The sequence below is a fragment of the Dermacentor variabilis genome, chromosome 11 (assembly GCF_050947875.1).
Source record: "Dermacentor variabilis isolate Ectoservices chromosome 11, ASM5094787v1, whole genome shotgun sequence".
Classification (NCBI taxonomy): domain Eukaryota; kingdom Metazoa; phylum Arthropoda; class Arachnida; order Ixodida; family Ixodidae; genus Dermacentor; species Dermacentor variabilis.
In genome coordinates this window covers 21,347,198-21,373,030 of record NC_134578.1, presented here as the reverse complement: position 1 = coordinate 21,373,030, position 25,833 = coordinate 21,347,198, and the positions used below count along the sequence as shown (strand labels likewise).

Below are 25,833 nucleotides of genomic sequence, written 5' to 3'. Positions count from 1 at the left end.
AACAATCTTAACCTTCCTAATTCCACACCAAATGACCTGCGGTTCGCAAGTCTCAAAAAAGCAGCAATGCATGCAGTGGCTTTCACAGAGCTGTGCATCGACATTCAATTTAGCGTGACTCACGTTTTTCCCTGTTGCTTAGCGCTGTACAAGAAAGAAATAATCCACTTCCCCTAGATTACGCTCTTGACAGCCTCCTTGGCTAACCGTTGGCGCTCGGAAGGCACTGCAATCAGACTGCTTGCGTCGCTCAGAAAGTTTCTTGATTGTCTTGTTACCTCGCAGACACGTAGCATGTGTCGTTTAGCCAAGAACACGTATTCGTCGTACCTCAGCTTTTTACCCCTTTCTGCCCTCGTTGTGGCTTCTCGTCGTGGCCAGTTGAGCAGAAAGGACGCCACGGCGTTGAAACCCTGCGCCTGTGCGTGAACAGCTCAGAAGTACAGCATGACCTCTGCTTCATGCGGCACAAAAAGAGGCTGCCTTGCACCTTCATCGCACAGCTGCCCTCCATCTGATAAACTCCTTGCAGTGAAAGGAAGCCTATCACTAGTGGGAACCTATCATAAACGAGAGTCGTCTGCATGTTCTGAGGAGGGACGGGGACTCACCCATTGTGGGCCATTGATCCTTCCTTGCAGATTCCATTTACTCGGCATTGCGAGGAGGCGGACATAGGAGTAGCATTTCTTTCTTGTTTTTCACCTGAGGCCAATACAACAAAAACTGCCGGACCATTCATTGATAAAATTTCTTCTTCTTCTTCTATATTGGTTGGCTAAGACAACCAGCTGCTTGAACAGCACTTCACGAAGTTGATGAGACGGACTGTACCTACGCCAGATATTAGACAATGTCACAATTTATTAAATATGAAAGGCCAGGAAGCAGGATGTCTTGACCAAACTGTTTATTTGGGCAAATTTTAAGGTCACAAAATTTGGATTTTGACGGCGGCAATACCTGCGAGCCCGTCCGTTGGTAGTCAGATCCAATTACGCGACTATCACGTGGCCTCCTATATAAAGGGCAGTCATCGTGCATCCTAGATTACACGCGATCGAGAACTTCCCACTGTATACTGCTCAATTCTGTGACCTCACCTGTACTCTGTCCATGTGCGTTTCTACATGGGGGTACAACATTCGAAATGCAAGAACTCTCTCATATCGTGTACGCATACCTGTAAATGTGATAACGCGTATCACATTTAATCTGTAAACACTGTATGCGACATGCATTTTTTCTGTCAGTTGCAACGTGACATGAACAATGTATCCAGACGTGACTTTTCACGAAAGTCTATCAACTAGCCAACTTGTGGCATTGGGACTTTACGATCAATCAGTCCATACAGTCATTGCTGAAGTTATTAATGGGAAGCAGCAGCTTTCGCACATTCTTGAGCTGCAGTTTACAAATGTTCACAGTAGCGGGAACAGTCCTGCTAAATGAGTGACGTAATCAATTAAATCACATATGCTGTCGCCTGTTGGAGACAGTGGCTTTTGCATTATCTATAGATGGTCCTTTAGGTGACGGCAGTATTAGCAACCACGCTCAATCCATTGATCGACCGATCGATCAATAATTAATTAATTAATTAATTAATTCATGTATCAATCAATCTAATGCGTTCATTGATAGAAGTAACCTTTACATAATCTTCAGATGAACTTTCCGGATGACTGCTACGGCAGCGTCAAAGACGTCACTGGGTAAGGATAGCATCACCGAAAGGTAGAGCAAGTCAATTCCCCATGGGGACCAGTAGTGAGTCATCGGCTGCGTCTCCCTGATCGCTTTCTCGAGAACATCGACGCACTCTTCCGGCTCCGTCCTAAGCAACGGCCCGGAGCACTTGTCCGACACTTCAAGCCAGTTGTCGATCTCCTCCTCGCTGTAGTCGGCAATCACCTCGGGAGCCTGCTTTCGGAGCTCCCGCATCACGTGATCCTTGGACGCAAGAAACATCCAAGTGATGGGCGTCCTTCAAAAAAGAAAAAAGAAAGGAAATCGGGGAATTTTTTTGTACTGCGAGTGTTTCATCGAGTGAATAATATCGTATTTATCGTATGTCCATTCAGTGACAAAAGATGCGGCAATATGTTTAAATTCAAGTTTATTTACCAGAGAATATGCTGGAAGGTTCGCTGGACTAAAAGCCGTAAGAACGGCTCGATGGGGCTCAGGTGACCGTAACATGCAAGCAGCTATACAATGTGCATAGGTACAGATTAAGATACGCTGTGGCAAAGGAAAAAATGAAAACATACAGATTACAATACGTAATACAGCATATACATAAATAACACAAATACACTTGGAAAAACCATGCACATGGAAATGAATCTGCAAACTAAAACACGTAGTACAACATATTTATCACTCACACAAAAACACTGAAAATCCTGCAAAATGCTCGATGATATTAATGATCGATTAGCAAGCAGTATAATATTGCAGATATTATTTCTAGTTGCTAAATCTTTGGCTAGCAAACAATAGAACAAAAGAAAAAAACAAAACTGTTTTTATACACCAAGTGGTTGCGTTTCCATGTGTTTTTAGTGCTGTTGGGACGTTGTATGCCAAAGTTTGATACTAACAAGCTGTACGAAATCAAGGTAAATGCCATATGTGGGTGTTTTTTTGTAGTAACTGTAATAACATGACGCTCTAGACATGATAAAGCTGTAAGGAAGTTCAGGAGTTTGCAGTTTTAAAAGTAGTGTGTAGAACAAACGATATGAGTAAATTTTGTCAACCCGTATTATGCTCTTATGAGTAGTTCCCATTTGTTCAATGTTTCTAATATTGCAAAATATCCATTTTGGTAGAACAAATATATTATTAATGTTTGCTTTTGTTCTTGTGCCTCATATCCACGTACAATAATTTAAATTCGAGTTAAATAACGCGCGATATAGTTGATGTATTTGATGGTATTGATTCGAGATGAAATGTTTATTAATGATGTTCTGTATGAGATTACAGGACATATGTGGTTTTGAACAGACCACGTTAAGAATAATACTTGCCGCAGTGGCTCGTAATTAGGGCGAACTCCTGCCGAGCATGAGGTTCGGGGTTTGATTCCCGGCCACGTTGGCAGCGCTTTTATAAGGGTGAAATGCAAATTGGGTTGCTTCTAATTTTGCTAAAAGTGAATTTATTAGACGTTTCTTAAAGAAAGATTTGTTTCTACGTTTTTTATGGTGTTTAGCGTTTACCTTAACAGTGTTTGACGTGTATTGTCTGCATCAAAACTTTATGGCACGCGGTATTTCAGAAGCCGCAAAACATTTGCCGGGCAGGGGCACGCAGCCTGAGTTTCAGATGTGCTACCAGTACACGGACATCTTGTGGTATGATTCACTGGCTGCAAACTAAAAGTAGGCTGCAATTCAGCCTTTTCGCAGAGAACTCGCAAGCTTTTCGCGCCGAGAGCAGACGAATGAGTTCCATATTTTCGTGTTTGACAACGTAAGCTGTTATGTGCTCGTTCCAATGGCTGTTTCGGTTGTTGATGTTGTCTGCCACCGCCACCTGTGTCTGTCGCAGCTCTCGGGAGGAATAAAAAAGGAAAAATGCCCAGCTCCCGCCGGAATCGGCGCCGGGCTCTCTGCGCGGGAGTTAGCTGCTCTACCAGTGCGCCACGCCAGCGCTTGCTAGCTATTGCGGAAGCATGTCATGTACAGGAGTTCTAGCGCACGATGATTAACGTAATGTGAGATGCGCGCCGCGTAGCGTCGATATGTGCACACTTTGCATTGCAGTTGCACATCATTTCACCAGGTGGCACGACATGTTGCAGTTGCTTAGCTAGTGGTACAAGGTAGATAGAAAAGTTTTGAGGAAGAAAAGAAGACCAAGGAGATGTGCACAAAAATGCTAGAATGCAAAATATTGTCACGTGGTAGTGACGGTGAAGAAAGAAGCAATACGGTGGAATACAAAACTAGCTTTTATTGGGCGAACCTGTGCCCACAAAAACAGGCTACACTTATAGCACAACGATAGCGGCGAACACGGTCGGCGATCGTCGGAAAACTGATCAGCGGGTCAAGCGCGTGGGCTTTTATAGATCAGTCGTCGAATGTTCCAGATTAACTGATGGGACCCGCGTGTCTTCCACAAAGTTCTACACCATTCGTGTCACGCGATGAAATCTGATAACACAAGGTTCGGCGACAACAGACACGCGGATAGAAGCGTCGATAACTTTCCAGAAACGTCGGATACATGCAGGCGCGTGCCTCGCTGTGGGATTACAGTTGTTAAGCGGCGAAACGTAGTTGCCCGATAAAGATAAGTACACGTGTCATTACCCCCCTTCTTAAAAAGCATCGACCCGATGCTGTAAACAAACGAAAGTAACAAAGAAAATCACTCGTAGCAAAGAAAACAACAAACTAAAGGAAGTTCATCAGCGTCCGTAAAATGGTTTAAGGCGCACCACGTGGACCACTTCAGATCGTGCGCGACGCCGCTGTGAGTGCGAAATGCCGTCTGGCACGACCTCATAGTCTAGTGCGCCAATACGTCGGATGACCTTGTAGGGTCCGAAATAGCGTCGCAGCAGCTTCTCACTGAGTCCTCGCCGGCGTATCGGGGTCCATACCCAAACACGGTCGCCGGGCTGGTACTCGACGAAGCGTCGTCGGAGGTTGTAGTGTCGGCTGTCGGTACGCTGCTGGGTCTTGATCCGTAGGCGGGCGAGCTGTCGGGCTTCTTCGGCGCGCTGGAGATAGGTAGCGACGTCAAGATTCTCCTCGTCAGTGACGTGCGGCAGCATGGCGTCGAGCGTCGTCGTCGGGTTCCTGCCGTAAACCAACTTGAATGGCGTGATCTGTGTTGTTTCTTGCACCGCCGTGTTGTAGGCGAAGGTGACATACGGCAGGACCGCGTCCCACGTCTTGTGCTCGACGTCGACGTACATTGCTAGCATGTCGGTGAGGGTCTTGTTCAGGCGCTCCGTGAGACCATTCGTCTGCGGATGGTAGGCAGTTGTCCTCCTGTGGCTCGTCTGGCTGTACTGCAGAATGGCTTGGGTGAGCTCTGCTGTAAAAGCCGTTCCTCTGTCGGTGATGAGGACTTCTGGCGCACCATGTCGCAGCAGGATGTTCTCGACGAAAAATTTCGCCACTTCGGCTGCGCTGCCTTTTGGTAGAGCTTTGGTTTCAGCAAAGCGGGTGAGATAGTCCGTCGCCACGATGATCCACTTATTCCTGGATGTTGACATCGGAAACGGCCCCAACAAATCCATCCCAATCTGCTGGAATGGTCGACGAGGAGGTTCGATCGGCTGTAGTAATCCTGCTGGCCTTGTCTGTGGTGTCTTGCGTCGTTGACAGTCTCTGCATGTCTTGACGTAACGGGCGACGTCGGCGGTCAGACGCGGCCAGTAATACTTTTCCTGTATCCTCGACAGCGTCCGGGAGAATCCGAGGTGCCCAGCGGTTGGATCGTCGTGTAGGGCATGCAGTATTTCTGGACGGAGCGCTGACGGCACCACAAGAAGGTAGCTGGCGTGGACTGGTGAGAAGTTCTTCACGAGCAGGTTGTTTCGTAGCGTGAACGAAGACAACACGCGCTTAAATGCCCTGGGGACAACGTCGGTGTTCCCTTTCAAATACTCGACGAGGCCTTTTAGCTCCGGGTCTGCTCGTTGCTGTTTAGTGAAGTCTTCCGCGCTTATTATCCCAAGGAAGGCGTCGTCGTCCACGTCGTCTTGCGGCGGGGGATCGATTGGGGCGCGTGATAAGCAGTCGGCGTCGGAGTGTTTTCTTCCGGACTTGTATATTACCGTTACGTCATATTCTTGTAGTCTGAGGCTCCACCGCGCCAGCCGTCCTGAAGGGTCCTTTAAGTTAGCTAGCCAACACAACGCGTGGTGGTCGCTGACGACTTTGAATGGCCTGCCATAGAGGTAAGGGCGGAATTTAGCAGTAGCCCAAATGATGGCGAGGCATTCCTTTTCAGTCGTAGAATAATTGCTTTCCGCTTTTGACAGCGACCGGCTAGCATACGATATCACCCGTTCAAGTCCTTCTTTCCTCTGGACTAGGACGGCACCGAGGCCTAGGCTACTGGCGTCAGTGTGGATTTCAGTATCGGCGTCCTCGTCGAAGTGTGCAAGTACCGGCGGCGACTGCATGCGTCGTTTGAGTTCTTGAAATGCGTCGGCCTGCGGCGTTTCCCAATTGAACTCGACATCAGATTTCGTTAGATGTATTAGCGGCTCCGCGATGCGCGAAAAGTCCTTGACAAAGCGCCTATAGTAGGCACACATGCCAAGGAATCTGCGCACTGCCTTCTTGTCGATTGGCTGCGGGAACTTTGCGATGGCAGCTGTCTTCTGCGGGTCGGGGCGCACTCCTGATTTGCTGATGACATGGCCTAGGAATAGAAGCTCATCGTAAGCAAAGTGACACTTTTCCGGCTTCAGGGTGAGCCCTGATGACTTGATGGCCTCTAATATTGTCGCAAGCCGCTTAAGGTGATCGTCGAAATTTCCGGCGAAGATGACGACGTCATCCAAGTAAACAAGACAGGTCTGCCACTTCAATCCTGCTAAAACCGTGTCCATCACGCGCTGGAACGTTGCAGGCGCCGAGCACAGTCCAAATGGCATAACCTTGAATTCATAGAGGCCGTCTGGCGTGATGAAGGCGGTCTTTTCGCGATCCCTTTCGTCGACTTCTATTTGCCAGTAGCCAGACTTGAGGTCCATCGATGAGAAGTATTTAGCATTGCAGAGCCGATCTAATGCGTCGTCTATCCGTGGGAGGGGGTATACGTCTTTCTTCGTGATTTTGTTCAGTCCACGATAATCGACGCAGAAACGTAGGGTTCCGTCCTTTTTCTTCACTAAAACAACTGGAGACGCCCACGGGCTTTTCGACGGCTGGATGATGTCGTCGCGCAGCATTTCGTCGACTTGTTGTCTTATAGCTTCGCGTTCTCGCGTCGAAACTCGGTAAGGGCTCTGGCGTAGTGGTCAAGCGCTCTCTTCGGTGATTATGCGATGCTTTGCGACTGGTGTTTGTCGAATTGCGGCGTTACAGGGCCCTGGCGTTGTCGCGGAGGGGGCGCTTGACGGCGTGCGACGGCGGCGTAAGTCATCGCTTCTGGCTGGGGCTGCGGTAATTGTGGTTGCACCTCAGGAACTCCTAGCGATCGGTGCACCTCTTCTTTCACGATGTCGGCGATCGAGGCCACTTGAGGCTGCGACGATGGCAAGACCTTGCGCAGTTCTTCGCGCACGATGGCCCTGATGGTCTCGCACAAATCGTCCGTGGCCAGAGATTGAATTCCGGAGTAGCTTGTTGGCTTGGTGCGTCGGTCAAATTGCCGGTTCCGCAATTCCAGTGTCTTCTCGATGCTCGTCGCCTCACGAAGAAACTCGTCGACGGTCTTCGGTGGGCTTCTTACCATACCGGCGAAAAGTTCCTCCTTGACACCACGCATCAGTAGACGTACTTTCTTCTCCTCGGACATTTCTGGGTCGGCCTGGCGGAACAGACGGCTCATTTCCTCAGTGAAAATCGCGATCGTCTCATTCGGCAGCTGCGCTCTTGTCTCCAGTAGAGCTTGGGCTCGCTCTTTTCGCAGGACGCTTTGAAATGTTTGCAGGAAGCCGCTTCGGAAGAGGTCCCACGTCGTCAAGGTGGCTTCTCGATTCTCTAACCACGTCTTGGCGGCGTCCTCCAGTGCGAAATAGACATGGCGTAGCTTGTCGTCGCTTGCCCAGTTGTTAAACGTAGCGACCCTCTCATACGTTTCCAGCCAGGTTTCCGGGTCCTCAAATGTGGAACCGCGGAACGTCGGTGGTTCCCTCGGCTGCTGCAGCACGATGGGGGACGCTGGGGCTGCCATTGCGGTTGCCTTGGCCACAATCTTCTTGGTCTTCTCAGGTAAAAGTCCGTGCTCCGGGGGCAGCTGTTGAAGACGGCGGCTTGCTCGGTGGTCCGGGACTACGTTGGTGTTCTGTTTGCGGTCTGGGCTGGGATCACGGCTTGTCGGGGGCGTCCTGTACATGGACGAAAAGCACCTCCACCAGATGTCACGTGGTAGTGACGGTGAAGAAAGAAGCAATGCGGTGGAATACAAAACTAGCTTTTATTGGGCGAACCTGTGCCCACAAAAACAGGCTACACTTATAGCCCAACGATAGCGGCGAACACGGTCGGCGATCGTCGGAAAACTGATCAGCGGGTCAAGCGCGTCGGCTTTTATAGATCAGTCGTCGAATGTTCCAGATTAACTGATGGGACCCGCGTGTCTTCCACAAAGTTCTACACCATTCGTGTCACGCGATGAAATCTGATAACACAAGGTTCGGCGACAACAGACACGCGGATAGAAGCGTCGATAACTTTCCAGAAACGTCGGATACATGCAGGCGCGTGCCTCGCTGTGGGATTACAGTTGTTAAGCGGCGAAACGTAGTTGCCCGATAAAGATAAGTACACGTGTCAATATGTATAGCAGACCTGATTAAAGTACGCAGGCTAGGTGACTGTTTGTTACGGCCTCGTTTCATAGGTGATGCCAATATTGCCATCTAGTGTTTTGAGCCAGCAAACGGTCAGCATTGCGTGCTTAGCAAAAACGGCGAAGAAGACGACGAAGCCAAAGATCCCGTACCAGCTGGAGAGCCGTCCCTCCCTTGTTATCATTATTATTTTTAGGCACCTAATTAAACCGTCCGATTCTTGGCCAATCCCCCACTGTGGGTATGTGCCACGGCCACTCGGGACAACAACAACCACAACACCAACCGTCCCTTCGTGTCTGACTGCTGTTACTTTTGCTTACTCTTTCCTTAGCGCGTTACAAACTGGTGGATGTGCTGGGTAATCTACTCTATGCACCAAATCCCTCCGAGCAGCAGGAGCTCCTGCCCGGTAGCGGTGGTTACGCCTTTACACCGCGCCAGCTGAAGGATCCGTGGACAAGCCCCTGAGTTTGGACTCCTCCTAGAGAAAATGGCAACACGTATGGAAGGCACGACGCCGATTGATTGTACGCTACTCTATCCGCGAACGCCGAATCCCTTCCACGGCGCCATACATGAGGATGTTGAAGATTGGCTGGTGCAACATGAACGTGTTGCCGCGTTCATCAAGTGGGATGACGCAGAAAAACTGAAAAACGTATATTTCAGCCTTAACGATGGCACACGTGTTTGGTATGAGGACCATGCAGATGACATAACTTCATGGGCAGAATTCAAACGCCGAATTCTTGAGACGTATGCGAGCCCTGATCGCCGAGAGCGAGTTGAGCGTGATCTCCACTCCCGTATAGAAACGCCAAACGAAGGTGTCGCAATCTATTTCGAGGACATCACGTGTCTCTTTCGACGAGCCGACCCCAGCATGTCGGAAGAAAAGAAGGCGCGGTACCTGATGCGTGGAGTGAAAGAGCAGCTGTTCGGCAGTCTCGTGCGCAGTCCTCCCAAGAGTGTGCCAGAATTTCTTTCCGAGGCCGTCACCATGGAACAGATTTTTCGGCAGCGGGCACCATCATACGAACCTCAAGTGAACGCTGCCTCACCTACGGAGTTCTTCGGAGCTCTCGGGGCCACGTCAATTTGTTTCGAGAGCTCATTTGTTCCATAATCCGCGAAGAACTCCAGAAACTGTTGGTATCCTCACAGCCGATGCTCAGCACATTGCCCAACGTTCTCCGTCACGAAGTCCCCATGCACTAAGAGAGCCACCCTTCAACCCAGAAGCTCGAGTACTAAGAGCTGACAGCCCCCGTATGTCATATTCGCATGCTTTGTTGCCAGCTTGAGCATTCTCCCTCAGTTCTCGAGACCTAATCATTGGCATGGACTTTCTCAGGGATCTCGGAGCTATCATCAACATTCGACAACTCCTAGTCACTTTCTCGACAAAGAGCGCTGCATCGACGACCAAAACCATCCACCCTCGATCATCTCTTCATGTCATCGGCGGCGCTGTCACGTTACCACCGCGTGCAAGTTTCGTGGTTCAAGTGGCATGTGACAGACTCTTACTCGGTGAAGCGGTCGCAGAAAGCAATCGCGCTTTCCTGCTTTCTCGAGGTGTTTGCGTAGCAAGAAGCCTTATTGATCTCCATGACGACCACTGTGAGGTTCTTGTCACGAACTTAAGCTACGAACGCCGGCTCCTTTTCCCCGGTACTGTCATCGCGTAAGCCGACCCGATAGCCGATGTCACTGAGTGTTTTGTTTCCGAAGCAATCGGCACTGCTGAAGCACCTCTACGCAACGTCGACATTAGTCCAACGCTTCCTGAAGAGAACAAACAACCCCTGCGCGAGCTGTTTCTCGAGTTCCACTCTTGCTTTGCACGGTGGTTGAAGATACGTCAAACATCGATTACGAAACTCCGCATCATTACCTATGACGACGTGCCCCCCATATGGCAACAGCCTCATCGTGTTTCCCCGACCGAACAACATGCGATTCAAACGCAGGTAAAGGAAATGCTTCAAGACAGCGTAATACAGCTTTCATGCAGTCCCTGGTCATTGCCAGTCGTTCTTGTTAAAAAGAAATATGGCACGCTTCGGTTTTGTGCTGACTACCGGAAGCTAAACAACGTCACAACGAAAGACGTGTACCCGTTGCCTCGTGTCGACAATTCTCTGGACAGGCTGAGGCGCGCGAAGTATTTCTCCACTATCTATCTGAAAAGTGGCTACTGGCAATGTGAAGTAGATGAGCGGGACTGCGACAAAACTGCTTTTGTGACTCAGGACGGCCTTTACGAATTTAAACTACTCCCTTTCTGCTTCTGTTCCGCTCCAGCCACATTCCAGCGAATGAGGATACCGTTCTCGCTGACCTCAAATGGAAAAAGCTGCCTCGTCTATCTCGATGATGTCGTTGTCTTTTCGAAAACTTTTGACGAGCACCTTCGAAGCCTTCGGAATGTACTCGAAGCCATTCGATCGGCTGGCCTTACACTCAAGTCAGAGAAATGCTATTTCGGTTACAAGGAACTGAAGTTCCTTGGTCACGTGAGCGCGGCAGGTGTTCGGGCCGATCCTGAAAAGACTGCTGCGGTAGCTGCTTTTCTCGCTCCAACCGGCAAGAAAAGTGTCCAATGATTTTTGGGCTGGTGTGCATATTATCGACGCTTCATAGAAAATTTTTCGGAGCTTGCAGAGTCACTACTTTGCCTTACACTTGACGACGCGCCACTCCTCTGGACTGATGAAAAACACGCGACCTTTGCGGAGCTACAACGTCGATTGTCTACCCCGCCCGTGCTCGGTCATTTTGATGAGGATGCTGACACCGAACTACGCATTGACGCCAGAAATATCTGTCTCGGAGCTATCCTGGTGCAATGGCAAGACGGAACTGAACGAGTTATCGCCTACGCGAGCCGCACTCTGTCCCACACCGAGTCCAATTAATCCACCACAGAGAAGAAGTGCGTCGTTATTATTTGGGCTACTACAAAGTTTAGGCCGTATCTCTACGGGCGGCCATTTAACCTTGTGACCGATCATCACGCTTTGTGCTGGTTGACCAACCTCCGAGACTCTTCTGAACAATTGGCACGTTGGAGTCGGCGACTCCAGGAATTTAACGGCACCATCTTATACAAGTCAGGCAGAAAACATGAAGATGCTGATGCGCTATGACGAGCACCTGTTGAATCTCAGAATCCTAACGAGGAAGACGACAGCGCCTTCTTGACGACAGCCCTCAGTGGGTCGGATCTGCTCGCTAAACAGGGATCGGACCCTGAGTTAAAACCCATTATCGATCATTTAGAAGGCGGCATGGCGTCCATTCCTCGTTCTATTTCGTGACGGTTGTCGTCATTTTGCCTACGAGAGGGCATCTTATACTAAAGAAACTCAGGTGCCGGCGACTAACGACACCTTCTAGTAGTGCCTCAAGCCCTTCGCGACGACATCTTATTAGCCTACCACGGCGAGCCGACATCTGGTCACTTGGCCTACTCAAAGACTCTGGACAGGGTACGACAACTGTACTACTGGCCTAGACTGACTGCTTGCGTCAAACGCTACGTGAAAGGATGCCATGAATGCCAGCGCCGCAAGTCACCACCCTTCAAGCGTGCAGGCCTTCTACAACCCATCGACCCTCCGCGTACGCCGTTTGAGCTAGTTGGAATGGACCTTCTTGGACCATTTGCCTTGTCTGGCTCCAGCAATAAGTGGATCATTGTCGAAACTGATTAGTTGACGCGTTACGCTGAGACGAAGGCACTACCACGCGGGACAGCATCTGAAGTTGCCCAGTTTTTTTATGCATCGCAATGTGCTTCAGATGGCTCACCGTCATTCCTCATCATTGACCGAAGGACCGCATTTACGGCGAAAATTCTGGACGACATCTTCAAGTTGAGTTACACGAGTCATCGAAAGGCCACTGCACACCACCCTCAGACTAACGGCTTGACAGAAAGACTAAACAAAACACGGGCAGACATGATCTTTATGAACGTAGATGTGCAGCACAAAACGCAGGACGATATGCTGCCGTAAGCAATGTTTGCGTACAACATTGCCACGCAGAAAACTACACGATTCATGCCGTTTCGCCTCGTTTATGGTCGAGATGTTAAAACTATGCTAGATGCGATCATTCTTTACGAAGACATCGATCAGCTCGACCACTTAGCTCCTGACGTCGAGGAGTACATTCAGCGCGCCGAGGAAGCACATCAACTGGGCCACGTGCACATAAGACAGCCACAGTGTACAGATGCAATAAGGTAGAATCTCCTCCATCGACAAATTACCTATGAGCCTGCAGACCAAGTTTGGGTTTGGACCCCCATTAGATGGCGAGGCCTCATCGAGAAATTCCTGAGCGAGTACTTCGGACCATACACAGTACGAAGGCGTGTAAGCGACGTGAACTACGAAGTGATTCCAGACGGAGACCTGCCATCGGCCAAGCGCCGTTTACCACGCGCAGGGACTGTACATGTCGTCCGCCTCAAGCAGTATTTTACAGAGTGATGTTAAGTGTACTAGTGAAAGAAATCTCTTCTTTTCTTTTTTTGCTGTCGTCGCGTCGTCCTCCAAAGAACTGCGAAGCATTTTTTTTGCCTCGTATGCATGTCGGTATGAGTGCTAGCGCATTTACCCTTTTTTGTCTTACCTAGCTTGTGTACCTGCCGTGTACGTCATGCGTTTGAGCATCGAGTGGATGCTTCATTGGGAGGGGGAATAATGCCACCTTGTGTTTTGAGCCACCAAATGGTCAGCATAGCGTGCCCAGCACAAACAGCGAAGACGACGAAGTCTAAGATCTCGCGCCAGCTGGAGAACCGTCCCTTCGTGTCTGGCATTTTTCGTGTCTGGCTGCTTGTTCTGTTGCTTACTCTTGCCTTAGCACGTGACAATATATTATCGTCAGCAGCAACTTCAGCTGTAGCAGCGGTAGCAACATCGTATCGTGCCACTAGTCACGCAATGTCAGATGCCGGGCGAACAGTTCAGTTCGCTCTCGTGAAAACAATGCATGGAGACGTCGCCGCAAAGACCCTGTAGTCGGTGCTGCAGAAAATAGAGTTCCTATGGATTCACTTCTCCAGCTGACGTTGTGACTATGCCGTGTATGCCGCACAGGCGTTGGGTTCTTTTAAATGAACATAGTGCAATAAAAAAAAGCTGACAGTTACGCGAACCCGTGCCTTTACTATTCGCCATGTCAAAGAAAACTTTTGTAAATATAGGTTTTGTAAACATGGTCAAGCCAATAATTCTTCTCTTGCAAGAAGGCTAACTCAAGTACAGTTTTCTTAATTTGCTTTTATAGTGCCCGCATTGTGACGGTGGCACAACCACAACTATGTGACGTCAAACTCGGCACTTTGTCTATAAATTGCGGAATGTTGGACAATGAGAGCATCTAAAGCACATGCGAACTTTTCATATAGCTGTCACAAAAAAAGAAAGCTGACAGGTACGCAAACCCGTGCCTTTACTATTCGCCATGTCAAAGTTATGGGGAAAAGAAAAAAATTGTCTAAGTTACTATAGGCTATTGCGAATAGTATGCGTTCGGTTCAATTCACTTCCAATGCGCCTTTCATTCTTAAATTCTTGGCTCAAGTTATGTGGGACACCCTGTACAGCCAGATCTTTTTCAACCAAATGGCCTCCAGGCAAATTTACGTTTTTTATTTTATCCGGAAATTTCACTACTCGAACACCAATAATAAAGGGAAGAAATATAAACTAGACATAGGCAAAATACTTATCTGCGATAGGTAGGCTAAATCCTAATTAGCTCAAGCAGTGTCCCTGATTTTTTGTCTGCGCTTTGTTTTGAAGACGGTTTCATGAAGTGCCATCATCATGATGTAGCGGCAGCAAAGGAACCATGTCGAATGGGGAAACTTGCAGAATGAGAGAGCTATGAATGGCCGATGTGCGGTGCTTATAGTTTTGGGTGGCGCTGCGAATGTGTGACTGGCAATCACTGCAGTTCATTGACATGACCCAGCAGACTGACTTACCCACGTGTCCGTCATTTGTGGCATCTGGTGACGATCACCTCAAATTTTCGTGATTTAAAAAGCCTGCTCGTTAACGCACGTCACACGAGAAAGCCGCATGGCTCTTGACGCGGGATTGGAACAGTTTCCAATAAAGAGGATATTGCCAACATGCCATCGCATGGAAAAATCATTTCTCGCACGTTGAAGAAATTATGGCACAATAGCGCCGTTATGCTGTCTACATTGTATAATAAAGGAGAAAACTTGCATTCGCACTTTAGGAAAAAGTGGGGTGTGGTGACTGTAAACTGTGTGCATGTAAAGGTATATTGCTCACTTGTAGGCTGCAGGCTCCACTGTGACAAAGTCGACACCCCTGCCGCGACACTCGCGCCGAAAGGCATCCATCATGGAGATGACGGCGCTCTTCGTCATGCAGTATGGCGCTACCATGGGCAGTGTGAGGCGGCCTGGAAAGGAGCGAACGGCAGTGGAAGCGGCAAGCCTGGTAACGTGCGTACATTTCAAATTTCGCATGGAAATCGAGTACTTTTGCAATAAGTAAGAACATTGAATAACGAAATTTCTGTATTCGTCTTCTTTGGGTTATAGAAGAATATGCGAGGTTTCTCGAATGTCTCTGCCGTCAGCGACAGCAGCGATACACCGATGGCTTCAAGTAGCCGCTATAAGCGAACAATAAATACTGATTCTCAAGATTTGTGAATAGATCATGGCGTATTACGTGCTAAAGCCACGACCTCATTATCAGCGACAACGTAGCTTTTTTTTGACAACTTAGGGTTAGTTAATGTGCACCCATTACGTGGTCCACGAGAAATTTGAATTCCTCCTTTATTAGAAGGCGGCCATCGCCGGCAGAATCTAACCCGCGACATCGTGCACAGCGGCGCGACGCCATAACCATTGAGCTACCGCACCAGGTACATACAAGAATTTTGTTTTCTTATGAGTTCAATGGTTTCTACAGAACAGGTCGCGAATATAAACGCGCATCGAGGAAAAGAACAAATTTGTTTACAGTTCTTTCTATCCATGTTTCCTGGTTTGCTTTCCGAAAGAAAAAAAAATCGATTGATTCCTCGTTTGAAGTAACTGGTAGTAACAGGAAAGAGAATCGTCTATTCTACGAAGCAGCACTGGCAGCTATGTTTTACTGTCCACCAGTACCAGCCCATATATGTGCACATTCATTTAAGAATTACAGTTTCGCCCGAAGGGCGAAGCAATGCCAGCAATAACAAGCGCGTGAGGACTGCGCTACTATGCAGTTTCAACAGCACCCCGGAGGCTACCAGGCGTCACAGGTATGACGTCACGCTGAGTGCGTATATGGCGAAACTGCGGCGTTACAACTCCGGCAGAACCAATACACACGTTTAAAGCTCAATAGAAGCGCGTTCTGTGAGCTTGCTCATCGAGTGGCATGTCTGAGCAGAAACCAAGCACACAGTGAAAAGCGAGTGACCTTGTGGCGGCGGACACGCTGTTTCCCTCCACCGTTTTCTTTCAAATCGCCCCTTAAGATCCCTCACCCTTCTATGGATGACCCGCCCTCTCCACTCTCCTTGTCGTCCGAACCTTCTCCGATCGTCGCCTTTCGACTGCCACGTTTTCACGATTATGATGAGGATGATGCTTATTGGCATCACCTTTGAAAGGGAGGATGACAAATGGCCACCAAGCCTGCCGGAGTTAATCAGGTGGGTTAGAACTGTAACGGATGGATGGATGCTATGGGCGGCCCCTTTGGAACGGAGTGGTGGGTTGCACCGCCATGCTTTTGTCATCATTTTGCCTAATGTCTTAACTATATTTAAAAGAAAACAAGGAACAATAAAACGGCAAATTATCGGCATCTCGCGGAAATTCCAGGAAATTTGTTTGATGATGTATGGCCTCCGAGATTTAGCAGCGCGCGCTGTCTTCGGGATCACGTGACTTGCGTACATGGGATAGATTTTCGCTCGAGCTCGTCAGACCACATGGTAGTGTTAATATACTTTAATGTTCATTTGGCATAGGGCGCCCGATTTTCTCAGATGTTATATTATTTGATATATATTTAAACCAAAACCAATTTTCAACCAAAAATTGTTTTCTTCTGTGCCTTCCTTACTTTTATAGTGTTTTAAGATACTCTCCCGCTTCATTATGCATGACTGCTCTGTGCAATCTCCCAAATGCAGAAAATGGGGGACACCGCACATTTGTGTCGACAATGCTGGAGAAAATTATACCTTTCATTGTATTACGTGTATTGTCGAAGGTTGGGTATTTCTAGTGAGGTTGTTGTAACAGAGCTTCTACAGTCGGATACAACTTAAGTCTGCAGTGAAGCCCTGCCCGTTCCCTAGTCCAGTCGATGTTTATCCGCGAGACTGCAAATAGTTCGAAGTTAAACTTTCCGTGTTATTTAAACAAGGTGGTAACCACAAAAATAATATTATAGGCGCGTAATGTTATACGTTTTCATTCGTCTATTATAGTGGGAAGGTGAAAGCCTAACCCTTTATAGAACTGATATGAACGCTTGCTTGGCTGCGACTATTTATTGACAAGTTTCACTTCAGTTGGCAGTGAAATTTCATATAACGCGTTCAGCAGTGAACTGAACTGCACCGCGGACTTTTGAAGAGTGTAATGCTCAGACTCCATACGCTTTGTCCATGTCTGTTGCACACCTCATCGCTTCCGCCGATGGAAATACTCTTAAAGAACAGCAGACGCTCCGGGGGCATCAAGTACGACGCCATTTTGAAAAGGTCGCATGGTGATTTTGTTTGCTTCTGTGATTGACTGACAAAGTCACACACTACGCGCGGTCCGTGTGCCTTGGTTGCCAACTGCTGTTTGTTTCTAAGTTGTATCTTACTATAGTACTGGTACCAAATTAAACTGCCGTATGCAAGCGTTTCAACATGCTAATTGGTAGGACGGTTGTATTATCACATAATCTAGTGAGTTGTGCTGCCATTTTTCAGAGGCAGTTATTGCTGCGCTGCCTTACATTCAGTTGCACCCACTGTGGCTACGATTTTCCAAACTTCAACCTGTAGTGCGAACACAAGAATGAGAAAGGGCATAAGTAAAGACTGAGTGTAGGTAAGAAATAATCTACAATTTAAAGTACAACAGAAAGCCCTCACGCTTGGTAGGGTAAATAGCTTTAAAAACTTTTAGATTTAAACTGGGCATTCAATTTTGTATGATTTCTACAAGAATCGCTGAAATAAACATTCAATGGCGTTTCGCATGTAAAATTAGCCTCATAAGTCTGTCTTATTGTATCTGAAAGGTTGTGGTATGCGTAATGGTTACAGTTCTGAAGGTCCTCTGAAGCTCAAGTTGTATTCATTTACTATTTTTTTAATATGTGAGTTTCATTTTATACTCAACCACCGGCGTATAGGTAGCGAAGAACACAGCACATCTATACTAGGGGCGTCAAATGCACGCACTTTGATAATAAGTCACCTCGCGCAGGTATCATGCATAGTCGTTTATGAGCCTCTCAACTATCGAGGTGGTTTAGTGGCAGGGGTTTTGCGCTGCTGATCATGATGTCTGGGCTTTGCTTCTCGGCTGCAGCTGCTACTTTCCGATAAGGTGGAGCGCAAAAGTACTTGCTCGCCTAGGTTCAACTTTAGGTTAAAGAACCCTAGATGGTAAAACTTAATCCGGGGCTCAACCCCCAACCGCTGCTCCATCTACGCTACGGCATCTTTGCTGATTTCGCGTGTTCAGCCCCACATTTTCTGCGAAAGCATATATTTAATTCAATGGCTAGTGTGGCGATTGCAATTGAAGGTTTACGTTACTGAGCTCTCAACGCAAACAAGAAGTATGAGTCAACATGTGTCACTCTTACCCAGGGGACTGGCTACAGTGACGACTCTGCCTTGACTCTTCCTCAGGAGTGGCAGGAATCGTTTGATTACACGAAGGGCACCGAAGAGGTTGACGTCAAATATTTTGGTTACTGTTTCCATTGTCGTCCACTCAAGAAGTCCGCTGCTTCCGATTCCAGCATTCGCCACCACCGACCAGAGTACTGCGTTGAGAGCGACAGCGAGAGAAAGCGCAAGGAAAAGAAAGGCAGGAAATTACTGTGACCGAGCGTGCTGCGTTCCAAAACTACAAGTGCTCAACACGATGGCAAAGAAGATTGAGAATTGAAATGTTGAGCGCTAGGGCCGAACAAAAGCGGCTTCACATTCGGGTCGTCTTTTTGACAAGGGGCTGTGACTTGTAGAAACATTGCTTCCTGACTAAGGCTTTCCTTCTTCGACCAAAGTTGATAAGTTCAAGTCCTCAGTTTGTCCTTCATATAATTTAACTCAGTACGCCAGCTTGAAGTGGTGAAATCGTGCTCTGTCCACATGACTTCACCAAATTATATCCTCTTGAGACTCATCGTACGTCATACTGTATTGCATATTGCCTTTCACTCTCTCTCAAAAATAAATCGGAAGTGATTACGAATAAAACTAATCCTGGCACGAAGTTAGATGCACGTTTATCAGTATGGAACTGGTTTGATCACATCCTTGCACTTAGGTTTGAGAAAATTGGCACTAATTATTGACACAACAGTCTTGGCATAGACCACGAAAATTGCTTGTTAAGCGGATTTCAAATGCTGAGATCACTTGAAATTTAGGGATCCCGTATCAACGTTTCCGCAGCCCAGCGCAAAATGCTCATTTTCTTCTATGTAGTTCTCTCTAGCTTATATCTTGTCTTTAACTGTCAAGTGACACTGATACAGAAAGCAGTATTAAGTGACAAACGTGAAATGACTCTGAGTTTGTTCACGTAAATGGTGACGTTACAGCAACCAAGCATGCTATTTCGAACTAAAATAAGGCTTTCGCGTTCGTAGCAGCCCTGTGCACAGAAAGAAAGTACCCGAAAAGCACTTATGTTTTTATCAGCTGCCGAAGGGGCTGAGGTGAATATCAGGAATGACTAGACATACATATTCAAAGAGCCACGATGAAATCGTTCATCTTGTTGAAGATTGTGGCGTGCGAAATCACTGATGACGGTGAGCCACAGTAAACAGGACTATATTTTTGCTGAACAGAAGGCCCTAGCTGACGGTCGTTCGCATCGGCGGATCAATGTCCTAGCGGCCTTGTGCCGGCCACATGGGATCTGAGCCACGCTCCCGCTTCGAATCCTAGGCAATGGCATGTCCCTAACCAGCCGTCGTTGTCCTCATCCTCCTCGACGTCGATACTGCTACAAGACAATTTCGGAACTAAATGTCAATAGGACATTTGACTGCTGTTTCTCTTCGCCGAGAAACACTGTTCTAGTTGCCACGATTGGCTGACACTAAAAGTTTGTGAAAACCGCCCAGTTCGTCAAAAGGTAGCACAATATTGCAGAGGACAGTGATTAGCGACAGCGAGTAGCCGATCGTGAGCAGCAAGCAGACTGAGGCAAATGGCGGTAAGTGAAAAGGGCGGTAAATGAATGCTATGGCTGGCATGAGGAATGCTCATATTTCTTCGGTCGGCCCCTGTCTTTCCAGGTGCTAGAAGAAAATAAGTTTTCTGCGATGTTGCCATTTTCCTTTGATATATAGATTATGTCTAATGCGAATGCGGTACACAGGAGGACAACCATAACCTATGTTTCCATATTTTGTTGTAAATTGGTAATACCATACAATATTGTTTGTTTCATATGTTAAAGCCCCGCAAGTACTTTTATTGTTTATTCGATGTACTAAAACCATACCCATAAAGTACTCTTTTGTATTCTAAAAGCATGTCAAAAGGACTTCACTGGCTTAGCGGCTCATATGCATGATAAAAAAACTGTCAGCTATTTGCTTGATATGGCGTTTAATTTATGCCTCGTTACATTACCTCAATATCTATGATTTAACTGACAGTTAATAGGATTCGTACTTCATGATTAAAAACAACGTACAGCGCGAAGGACAAAGGCTGCGAGAGACGCCATACACAGCGCTGACATCCAACAATATTTTATTGCGTTGCCACATCGTGTGTATATATACAAGAGGGGGCATGCGCAGAAAATGAAAGGCAGTCACAAGGATTGTTCAAACAGCAAGTCATTGTAGTAAGAGCATGGTCACTTGAAAACCTCGATCGCACTGACTTCTAGTGAAGTCACGTATCTAAACAGATAGAAATCCTAATGTTCATTTTTTCAAGTGACCATGCTCTCAGTACAGTGACTTGCTGTTAGAACGCTCCTTGTGACTGCCTTTCATTTTCTGCGCATGCCCCCTCTTCTACATATACACACGATGTGGCAACGCAATAAAATATTGTTGGAAGTCAGCGCTGTGTATGTCTTAAAAAGCTTTTTGTGCGCAAACAAACAGGGACAAAGAAGAGGAGGAACACAAGGACGAGCGCTTCGTTTCGCTCGTCCTTGTGTTCCTCCCCTTCTTTGTCCCTGTTTGTTTGCGCACAAAAAGCTTTTAAAAAAATTTATCTTTTACAACTAGGCCGACTCGCAGTTATGCTCCTGTGTATGTCGTCTCTCGCTGTCCTTGTCCTTCGCGCTGTACGCTGTTTTTAATAATAAATTTCCAACTAGCCCAAGCAACCATCCTAATTCGTACTTACTACGAGTAGAGCAGCTTTCGACCTGCTATATACGGCGATGGTCCTGCGCCGTCCCACTCCTAAAAACACTTGATCGTGGGCTACGCCGCCGGATGTGGTGGCCGCATTTTGGTCAGGGGAAATGCAGAAATACTAGTGGGCGTTAGCATGACCTGGTGTTTGTGAACGACATGGGAACAAGATCAAACGCGAGAAATTATTACTGCCTCTCTCACAACTACCTTATGAGTTTGAGCCACGAAACCTGCCGAATTCAGCCTCACGCAAATCCCTTGCCTTGGCTGAACTCCATTTCGCAATGGTTCGGGCATCCGTAAAGTTTCAGTTTCAGCTGGGATGCTTTTTGCTCCTACCGGAAAAACCATGAGAATAGCGTTGACGAGCCTTTGAATGCCAAGTAAACATAAAAGTGTGATTTCTGTGTAATGAAGAGCTAAGCGGCTGTCACGCCAAGAAATAGGTCTGAATGATTGAACGTGATGTATGTGTCTCGCTTTCTCATTTTTCTTGTCGTCAATGACGCACGGTCCTATATATTTAAGTTTTGGAGCACGATATGTTTCGCCTGTGCACTCGATGTGCGCAGGCTGTTCTTGAGCTTGCGCTGCTATCGCACCATTTATATCCAACGTGACGCTTCCAGCTCCACGTCGAACATTCGCCGTGCTTTACGAAGGTCTTCGAAAAAAATGCCTCGTGTATGAATGCGGATTTCCGAGAGCTGCTTCAGTTCTGATTCAACGATAGTGTGCATTAAGTTTCTCCTTTCGTTGCCACATTCCACAATTCACATCGCTCGCTTTATGGGCACAACTTCGACAAAGTGTTTACACTATAGTAATCGTCCATCGTCTCAGCCTGCTTGCTGTTGGCTTCCTCATGCCCACTAAACTACGACAGCATTGTCGTTCTTCTTATTGTATAGGTTCATAGAAACACGCACGTCGCGGTACGTGCTTGGAAAGCTGAAGCTGGCCTACCTGCATCATGTATTTTTCCAACGTACAGTCACTTACCTCTGGCACCCAACTTTTCTTTAACGGCGACGAAGGCTTCATTCACTTGTTCTTGTTTCGTGACGTCCATTTGCAAGACGACGATGTTTTTCAGGTGTTTCAGCTCATCGGCCCCGTCGCCGTTCGAGTTGAGACAACCGGCGAACACCAAGAAGTCTTTGTGAGACAGCCGCTTCGCTAGCCGGTGGCCGAAGCCGGTGTCGCATCCTGTTGAGAGAAGCGGCTGTGTTCAGTGAGGCGTTCATTTAATATAGTTGTGCGTTTTTACGCCACCGCAGTTTATCCGTCATGCACTAAAGCATCGCACGTGATGAGTGCACGCTATATGCAAGTTGGGTGGTACAATGCAATTAGACAGCTGCGTGATACTTAAGAAAAACTGCAGAAATCACATATTACCTGCTGTGTCAATACGTCTACTGCGCGCTGTTCCTTTACTTCTGTTTAACGCCGTGCTGCTATTAAGTGCGTGTTCGTGAACTTGGCCAATGTGCCGTGCTGACAAGTTTCATCTGTGGGACGATACTCTTCATGGAGCATTCACGGTGTTTGCGGATAGACGAACCAAAGCCTATTCTCGAAAAAAAAGAAAGACAGACACCGTGAGATCGAACAATGCCTTAAATATGGAGCTATTGTGCTAAAACAGTTGCAATAGAGTTGTTATCATGCCTTGGGTTTCGAGATCCATTATAGAACGAAAAAGGGCAGCCTTGCCCGAATTTCGCTATAGCTTGAACTATGTCTTGTATGGCAGCAGAATGTAGAAACTTCTTTTTTGTTATGGAAAATAATTGAGGGCCATCAGTGTGACGATTCAATACACGGGACAATATGTGTAGTCGGAGGGAGTTTCCTTGTGAACTTGAAGTACACGTCGCCAATAGCCAACGTACGTATACGTAGTTGCTTTCTCCTTATGAGACATCAGCTATTTGTCAAGGTGGTCTTTCTGTCATTTCTTTCATTTCAGACGTGCGGCGTAGGAAGCTAGTCCGACCTGTTTTTCTCTGAGCTCAGTTTGACGTAAACAGGGTGATAAGGAGGCCGTTGTTACGCTTCGTAATGACACGTTGCCAAGTTGCATGTTTACAGAGATGTCCTAGGAAGATAAGCACCGTAGGAAGTAATCGTTGTTCAAGGTAAAGTTATAGGCCTTAAGCGTGGTACATGTAAGATTATTATAAAGTGAGTGATGTTACAGAAGCTCTCACAGTCAAAGCCCTGCCGAGAAGACACCGTAATAGAGAAATAAATGGGCGTTGAAATAAAAGCATTGAAATAAAGGAAAAGCACTGACATAAAGGCATTGAAATAAAACACACGGCCAGTGGAAGCTGCGCCTGCTTTATGCGTTTGCAAGGGAAACGAAAAACTTAACGCTTTATAGTATTATATTGAGATGTTGAAGATGGGCCAGGTATGTGCATAAAAAAAGTGTTCACCAGTTAGGCAACTTTCTCAGCATTTTCTAGAAGCTAGATGTGCATAACGAGTTAGCCCGCTCGCTCAGGTAGGCCCCTGTCCTACCTAGAGGGCAGAGTTTTGATGTTATCTAGGCTTAGGCGTTAGATTTCCAATAGTGGGTTTAATATGAAAAAAAAAAACAATATATAACGCACAGTGCGATTAAGCTCTTTAGTTGCCAAACTATTTGAAACTGCTAATTTATTGCAAATTTAAGTGGCATGCCTCCCCGACCGTTGCCTTGGGCATTGCCTTGAGCATGCGGACGGACACTTGCACATAACCGCTGTAACCCTTTTAAAGCGGCACATGTTTCTGCTGAGAAGTGACAGCATTGTCTTGCACATAACCGCTGCGACCCTTCTGAAGCGGCACATTTTCCTATTTAGAAGTGACAGCATTACCTATTTTGGCGAGTTTGCTTTCTTTGACCTTTGAGAAGCTTTACATAGCAATTACTCACAGCCCACTTCTGTAAAAAATTTAACTGTATAATTATATGATCATATTCGCTGTTACCTTTAGACATGCTGAAAAATAACAAAAACGAGTGCCATTAATGTACGGACTGTGTGAGCGCATCTGTAAGGTTGAAAGCAAATATTCTTACCGTCATTGAAGTGCACATGCGTCAGTGTGCGCTCCTCAGTGATGTTGATCATCTCGTTTTGCAAGTTTACTTAAATCAGTCTTTCTTATCCCGGGGCGACTGAGTGCCTTACTTCCATAAATTCTTCATTAAATAAGGGCTAGAGACAACGTAACGGGGAAGGGATGCGAAGGCCATGTTTTTTTAGATTACCTGCGTTTTTTACTTTATCAGAGTGTTCCATGACATCTGCCTTTCACTGAATGTCTCTGTCCCTTCGTAATTGACCTGTCATCTGCATAAGGACTCGTGTTCATTCGTAAAAAGCTCAGGTCAACAGAAACCCGGGCCACTTTCGAGGTTTCGTTTGGGGCCTTCTGCATCTAAACCTGCAAGCTGGTAAAAGTTGCTTTTCCACTCAAAATACAAAGAAAACAAATGACAAAATGGTAAACTTCAACCAAGCACAACATTTGCTGAGAGCTCGAAGCACACAGGCATGGCCTTCGGGACGTGGAGGTATGATTTTTACTTGTGAAGCCATGTAGAAACCAGGACATGTACCCAGACATGACAAGCAGGTCCCCTGCTAATTTCGAGGTCACTAGGTGCAATTTACATAAAAGTATCTCACTCTTCAGTGAACTAGAAGAATAAGGGTAAACTTATTCGTGAATGTAAGCAAATGTTACTAAATAAAGGCGAAAAGATTGCTTTCAGTTCCACTTCCACTTGCCTGTTTCTTTTTACGAATGTGAAGTTTATCGCTATATCATGTCTCGCAATGTCTTGCGATTGGAAGGCAGTATATGCATATGAAAAAAAAATACCGCAGTTCATTGAAGAAACAAGTTAGTTTTCCTTGCTTTTCTTGAGTTCATCGTCGGTCATCTTCGTGCGGTTTGTTCTGCATTCTGACTAACGCGGTACGGTTCTCCTCACCGATAATCCAAGCAGAGCCAGTTGAATCTGCAAGATGATGCCATACCGGCTAAAAGCACCTGAATCTATGCTAATGAATTTACTTACCTGTAATGAGCACCGCTTTCCCTTCTCCTTGCACTTCCGCTACGAAGGCCCACCTGGGAAGGAATCGGGACACAGCGTAGGACAGCTTGAGTGCAACCCATAGTGAACCGACTACCACTGATATCTCATGTAGCGGCGTCAGGAAGTTCCACAAGTTCCACAGCAGCAATAATGAAATAAAAAAAAGCATCCACGGTGTTCTTATTGGGCTAATGGTCGAGTTCTTCATACGCTGCAGACACAACAATGACATTTCTCGGTTCTCAGCTTGAAGCAGTCTCGTTGGTTTTGACAGTATGATATCCGCTTTCACTTTCGATGAGACACTGCAGATCAACGATCGCTGTTCAGAACAAGGGTGTCCTACAGCGTGGGCACAGCGGCGCTCAAAGTGGAATCTATGTCGCGCAGTTTGACGCAATGAGTGGCACTATGTAACACAACTGCTGTCACAAAACGCTCAGTGGACGCACTAGCTTCGATGAAGCCGCTGAGTATAGACGGTCCTCTCGACAGCACTGGTCTCTCGCACACCAGCAGCGTGCGTTCTTCATTGACTAACAAGAGCTGATCTGTCGAAAGCAAGTGAGAGAAAAAAG

At 47.0% G+C, this 25,833-nt stretch overlaps 1 protein-coding gene across 1 annotated transcript; it reads right to left on the bottom strand.

Moving 5' to 3' along the window:
- Positions 1-893: 893 nt before the first annotated feature.
- LOC142564643 (retinol dehydrogenase 7-like) lies at positions 894-25,833 on the bottom strand. The gene is made up of 5 exons (XM_075675717.1): positions 25,235-25,833; positions 22,150-22,356; positions 18,388-18,570; positions 14,833-14,965; positions 894-1,990 (listed from the first exon to the last, which is right to left on the bottom strand). Exons 1-5 carry the CDS (start codon positions 25,485-25,487, stop codon positions 1,657-1,659), a joined length of 1,110 nt encoding a protein of 369 aa, XP_075531832.1. The 5' UTR covers positions 25,488-25,833; the 3' UTR covers positions 894-1,656.

What these genes read in the sequence shown, in the direction of transcription:
- LOC142564643 (XM_075675717.1), bottom strand. Translation starts at nt 25,487, where the DNA reads ATGTCATTGTTGTGTCTGCAGCGTATGAAGAACTCGACCATTAGCCCA. An exon ending in CACTGTAGCCAGTCCCCTGG is followed by an intron (nt 14,966 to 18,387) that starts GTAAGAGTGACA and finishes GCTCCTTTCCAG; the next exon opens with GCCGCCTCACACTGCCCATG. An exon ending in GTGGAGCCTGCAGCCTACAA is followed by an intron (nt 1,991 to 14,832) that starts GTGAGCAATATA and finishes TCTTTTTTGAAG; the next exon opens with GACGCCCATCACTTGGATGT.